Genomic DNA, 6,241 nt, shown 5'->3' with positions numbered 1-6,241 from the left:
TGCAAGAACCTGCAGATTAAAGAAATGGGAGTTGCAGGAATAGTGAGAGAAGTGAAGTTTTCTTGAATCTTCAGTGAAGACTTTTTCTGATATAGTGAGTCACGTGACCTAATCATATTTTATGCTCTTAAAATCACACACGAAGCTCGCTTCACTCTTTTATCTATATACTTATATTTTTGTATGCTCTTAGATGCAATTCAACCTTATTCATCAAAATATTCCAAAGCTTTTAATTAGGGTGTTCTATCTCAGTTTTATTAAATTTTTCATTAAGAACTACTCAAAACAAACAATATGAAGTTAAATTCCACTCTATTTTAATTTAATATAAATCTAATAAAAAAACTAAAACAACTTTAATTTTATAACAAGTATTAAACATTTTAGAATATTAATAATTAAATGATACTAATAATATTAATAATATAAATGATATTAATAATATTTATAATATAAATTATATTAATAATATAAATTATATTAATAATAATAATAAGTATAATAAAAATCATAATATGTCAAAAAAACTTATTTGGTGTAGTGGTTAAAACTTGTTTGGTGAGTGAAGCGACTAGACTTAGTGTTTTTTGAAACAGGTTTTGACAAAGCTTGAAATTGGTTGACTTGTTTTCAAGCCAATTCAATCGGTTGTTTCGAAAATTCAACCGATTGTTTTTTGAAATTGCTTCTGGTAGTAATGATATGACATTAATACTTTGAAAACAGTTTTCTCCAAGATTTACATCAAACTTTGATTGAACTTGCTAAGAGTGGAATAAGACTATTGTGTAATCGTTTATATTTTAATCTGTATCAGGTGTGATCTTTCCTTATTCTCTCTTGATCAGTATTTCTGTAACGAACTGTGATTCTCAGAGTCAGAGGCTCTTATGATCTGTGGTGTGTTGTATTACCAAAGGAAGTGTGTGTTATTGAGGGGTTCAAGATCGCTTATTTGGTGTGTGTGTGGTTGTAATTTGTGGTTGATTACATAGTGGAATACCCAGTAGTTTATAAGAACTGGATGTAACTCTTGGTGTAAAAGTGAACCAGTATAAATTTGTTTGTGTGATTTTCTTTTTCCCTAATCTCAATTATATTTGTTTTAAGTTGTTTTTGTAAACGACTGATAAAAACAACCGGTTGATGTTGTAGACACTCAAATCCTCTATCATGAATTATGTTATGCACTTAATAAGTCTTTTCAGACCGTCTAATGATAATAAGTAGTTAAGTTTAACTACTAAAATATCAGTAAATGAAATAAATTATGTTAAAAGTAATTATTCAATTTGTGTGATCAATATTTTCAATAACATTAATTATTGTTTTCGATTAATTAAAAAATACTGAAAAATAGTTATATTTTAGATGTTCTAAAGATAACAAGTAATTAAATTCAAAACGCTAAAAAATAAATGTTTAAGTTCAAGTAAGTGATAATTTATGTGTCAAATAAGAAATTTTCTAATTGTAGAACTAAAATAATAAACAAAATTTTAATTTGAGTCACTTTTTTAATTTTAATATTTTCAAAGACTCAAATATTTAATTTTTTTTCTTTCTTTTTTTTTGGTACTGGAAATCAGAATCATTTACTTTTAAAACCTAAAATAATTGTTTATTTAATTTCTTCTCCTTTATTTTTATAATAAAAAGTCTATTTCAACATTCATCTTAATATATTTTTTTATGGATTCTATTATCATATCACATTCAAAATCCTTTTATAATTTTTATTATTAATATAAGTATATAGGAAACTTGAGAAGAAACTAGGGACAGGAAACAAAAATTAAAACCAACAAAGTAAAAGAAAACCATAAGAATAACATACACTCACACGGACGGATATTACAATGATACATGAAAATCTAAGGATTTCAAATGATTGCCTTTATTTTCCCTTGGAAGAAAGAGACTAGATTAAGCCATAGACTTCAATTGCGCAATCAGATTAGTGATGAAATTGTTCTGAATTTCCTTATCAGATAAAAACTTGCTCCATTTCATGTGGTTTTCTCTTATCTGTTTCCCTGGTTCTCTGTCATCCTCTACCATTAAAGTTTTTAATGCCTTTAGTACACCCTCTTTGTGAAAGTACCCATCTTCTTCCCTCCTATTTACCTCTACCCCTGCCTCCAAATCATTCGCTACCAGCTTGGAGTTGAAAAACTGGTCACCCTTGAAAGGCAACAGCACAAGTTGACACTCATTCACCATAGCTTCTATCACAGAACTAAACCCAGCATGACAGACGTAGCAGCCCACACTAGGATGTTTCAGCACAAGTTGCTGCTGAAACCAACCAGTGTGCACCACTGCCCTATCCTTCACTCTTTCCAAGAACCCTTTTGGTAATGTTCTCTCCAACTCAGATTGGGCAGAGAGATCGGATGGGAAATTTAGAACCAAAATGAAAGGTAAGCCGCTGAGTTCTAACCCACTGGCTAGTTCTCTGATTTGATCATCATTCAGAAAGGTCTCACTACCAAAGGAGCATAATATGACAGATTTGGCAGGGAAAGTGTCTAACCATTTGGACCACTTTTCCTCTAGCACATCCCTTGATGGCTCGGGAACAAGTGGACCAGATAGCAAAACTGGTTTTCCAAATTGCTTTTCTATGTACTCTAAGTAGGGTCCTTCTATTTCCCTGCACGTTTTAAACACTATGAATGAGCACTCACCAAGGCTTTGCAAAACCCGCTCATAACCAGTGAGGTGTTCACCAGATCTCTTAAAGAGGAACATGAAGTCCATGGCCTCAAAGGCCTTGAGGGAAACATGGGAGTTTTGAGGATACCCAGGTGGGGGGGATTTAAGATCCTCAAAAGTGATGTTTGTTCCCTCAAGATGGGAAAATCTGGAAGGCACGGTAATGTAGGAATCAGAAATGGCAGAGTAGACAGAGAAATGAACGGATTTGATGCCAAGTTGAGAAGCTATTTTTGGGAGCCAGTGTTGTGCAAAGTCAAAGAAAACATAATGGGGTTTGAGTTCCAACAGAAGAGACTTCACCTGAGGTTGAGTAAGGTCAAGGGCGTGTACGAGATTTGCAGCCAAGTGAGGAGGCAAATCAGCAGTGTTGCTTATGCCATTGGGGAACTGTAGTGGGATAACATTGACGGCTGGATTGAGATTAAGGCTTGATCTGATTCTGGAAATGTTGGATTCAGCTGACAAAAAAGTGATACGAACACCATGAGAGAACAACTTGTTGGATAACTGAACAAACGGGCTAATGTGACCAAATGCAAGAAATGGGAACATAACAACATGAAGCTGCTCCTCGTTCATCAATTCAGTAGACATCTTTATCTTGTGTCTTGTTGGCCGACACACAGTTCCTTGCTTTGCTCAGATGCAGCTCCTTACTTATACACTTTAGATTTTTTTTTCTTTCTAAAAGTAATATTTTTCTTATTTCATATTCCAGTTGGATTTTGAAGATAAACCTCTCTCTGGTTGTTGAAACATGTGGTTCAAAAATTTGCAAGACTTGTATTATTATTAGCTTATCCTCATACCTAACACATCCTACAACTATCTTTTTCATATGCAAATACTTATATCTCTTCAATTCACATTTCCTCTTCTCACCAAACACTCTTCCCACAAAGAAACTAAAATAGGTGCTCCTGTTTCCTCAACCCCCACCATGACGAGCCAAGAAAAATAAAATATTAAATATAACAACTAAATATTTGACAATTGATATAATAAAATAATAATAAAAAATTTCACTTAACAATGACAATTATCAAATATTGATTTATGTTATTATAATATAATTTTAAATAATTGTTTTAGTTGTAAAAAGATTATTTAAAAAAAGTTTCTTAGAGATTGATTTAAGATTATTTGCAATAAGATTAACTGAAAAAGAGTTTAACTCCACATGTTTAATAATATAAAATTTACTATTCAACATATTCATACTTCTAAATTAAATAAATAAATAAAAAGAAAAATTAAAAACAATTGGACAGATCTATAAAATTGTTTAAATATAAATTTTAGGTTATTACTTTCTCCACCCCTATTTTTCAACTGGAAACCCTTGAAGTATGTGAAATGTCTTAATTATCTTTATGAATTTTTTAATTATTTTTTTATCTCTACATTTAGGGTTAATATTCAATTTAATATAGTGGTTTTTAAAAAATCTCCGTTAAGTTTCTACCAACGACGTTAATTGTTGATGACGTGGTGCACACAGTGACATTGATTTGCACACGTGAACTGATCGAAATTTTAGGGTTTGGAAATCGAGAATAGAAGATTGAGGGAAAGGGAGGCGACGACGGCGACGTGTGGTGCTGGAGCCAAGGGAGGGGCGACACAACATCCATGGAAGGGAACAAGCTAGTTTCTAAGATATCAAGTTTGGTGGAAGAGGATAGGATTGTAGCATTGAGCAAGGTGTTGGTTAGAGTTAACGAGTTGAGAGAGCATTTTGGGTTTCTGAGTTTTGGAGAAATAGTGGAGTTGGTTTACGCGTTGAACAAATTGTTTAGAGATGGTGGCGGCGACGACAGAGAAACAAAGATTATTGTGGGATTTAGTTAGCGAAGCGAAGGAAAAGATGATGTTTAGAGAAAAAGGTAAAATGATGAGTGCTCACAGGGCAACAAAGTCATATAGGGTTTGTTCTCGATAGGGAGATGGGACCTAAAGAACTATTGAGAGACTTCGTCTTCTGTCTTCCTGTCAAGCGGTTGATCTATGCTTCAACTTCCGCTTCCAAACTTCTCGCTACTTGTTCTTGCTGGTTGACCTGGTCGCCAATTGACTTTAGGAGTAGGTCGTGACTCCGTTTGTCTCTGCTGGAATTTGTTCTTTCCGTGGGATGTTGGAACGCGACTCTGTTTGAAACAGAGGGGGCCCTACCTGTTGATTGCACTCCGATGATCAAGTTAGTACTGGGCTAAGAAACAATGAGTAAGTAAATAGTTTCAGCCTTAGAAACGGTGTACCTTTACCAGGGATCTCAAACCCCTTTTATAGACTATTTAGGTTGCCTCATTGTATCAACCCTCTCTCACGAGAACCTTATCTCGAGTGAAAGTAGGTATGATGGGAAGACATTCTGTTACTTTGTCACACAATCTTAGTGTAACAACCGCACAAAATCTTCTTCTAGGGAGTGCATAATCTTAACAGCATGGCCGCCAGGGTACCAACTCATGTACCAGCATTATGGGGCGCATCTGTCAGTTGGTTACTAGATCTGTCCTTATTATCTATGGCTTCTTCCGCTGCCACTATGTCTGATCCGTCTATTTATACTAATTATGTCAATGTTCATCTCTCCATTGACAAATTGGATGGAACCAATTATGTCACTTAGGCCTAAGATATTAAATTTTGGCTTAAAAGTTAAGGTTATGTTGGTCATCTTACTCGTCCCACTGTTGTTGAAAATGAGGTTTTCTGTTGATTGAAAATTGAAGCTCAATTATGCATTGTTATCAAATCTACCATTCACTCTTCTTTAAAACAAAATTTTCAAATCTATTAGACATGTTCAAAAGTTTGGGAACAGGAAAAATTATTATACGCTGATCCTGCCTGTTGACTAGGACGCAAGAACCTTGCCTCGTCAAATATGGATCGACTCTGCGCCGTGTTAGCTTCGGTCCTTCGCCTTGATTCACCTCAAGAACCTGCAAAAGACAGAACGGCGCCGCTGCGGCCGATCACGCTCCGACGCCCAAGTCAGCGACTGAACCACCAAAATACTAAGAGAAAACTATGAACAGGAACCGTGCAAAATTCTCTCTCAGCGTACTCAAGTTCTTGCAAGCGTAAAAGAAGTAATCTAAAACGCGCGTACCTCAGAAGTTCGTTAGAATCTCTTATATACCTGTGCACTTTCTCTCTCCTGACAGTTACACATCTGGACACGTGGCTCGTATCCAGCTGTACACGTGTCACCATCTGGAGCATCCTTGACTTGGGCGTCACTTCTTACTCTTCAGGCTTTTCGGCTAAGTTACTTATGCAAGAAACAACCCAGCGCATAACTGCCTTGGAGCGTGATCTCTTCTGCGTGGCGAGTACGGGTGCCTTCATACACACCTTCCCTGTGGTCTCGCCGGCCGCCTTCATGATCTACTTCACTTGCTTCATCGTGCATGTTTGGGTAAGCTGTTCCCCGACCTCAACCTCTGGCTAGCTAGGGGATGACTATCTGACGACTTTATCCTCTGCTTCGAAAGCCTGAACAAACTTC

General features: G+C 35.6%; 1 protein-coding gene across 1 annotated transcript; it reads right to left on the bottom strand.

Annotated features, from left to right (window-relative positions):
- Positions 1–1,813: 1,813 nt before the first annotated feature.
- LOC137828448 (UDP-glycosyltransferase 79A6) lies at positions 1,814–3,540 on the bottom strand. Its single transcript, XM_068635034.2, has one exon. The coding sequence runs from the start codon at positions 3,316–3,318 to the stop codon at positions 1,930–1,932; it is 1,389 nt and encodes a 462-aa protein (XP_068491135.1). The 5' UTR covers positions 3,319–3,540; the 3' UTR covers positions 1,814–1,929.
- Positions 3,541–6,241: the final 2,701 nt, after the last annotated feature.

The sequence above is a fragment of the Phaseolus vulgaris genome, chromosome 7, assembly GCF_051622355.1.
Source record: "Phaseolus vulgaris cultivar YP4 chromosome 7, ASM5162235v1, whole genome shotgun sequence".
Taxonomy (NCBI): domain Eukaryota; kingdom Viridiplantae; phylum Streptophyta; class Magnoliopsida; order Fabales; family Fabaceae; genus Phaseolus; species Phaseolus vulgaris.
The sequence above is the reverse complement of the archived record's forward strand: the minus strand, read 5'-3'. Positions and strand labels throughout refer to the sequence as shown.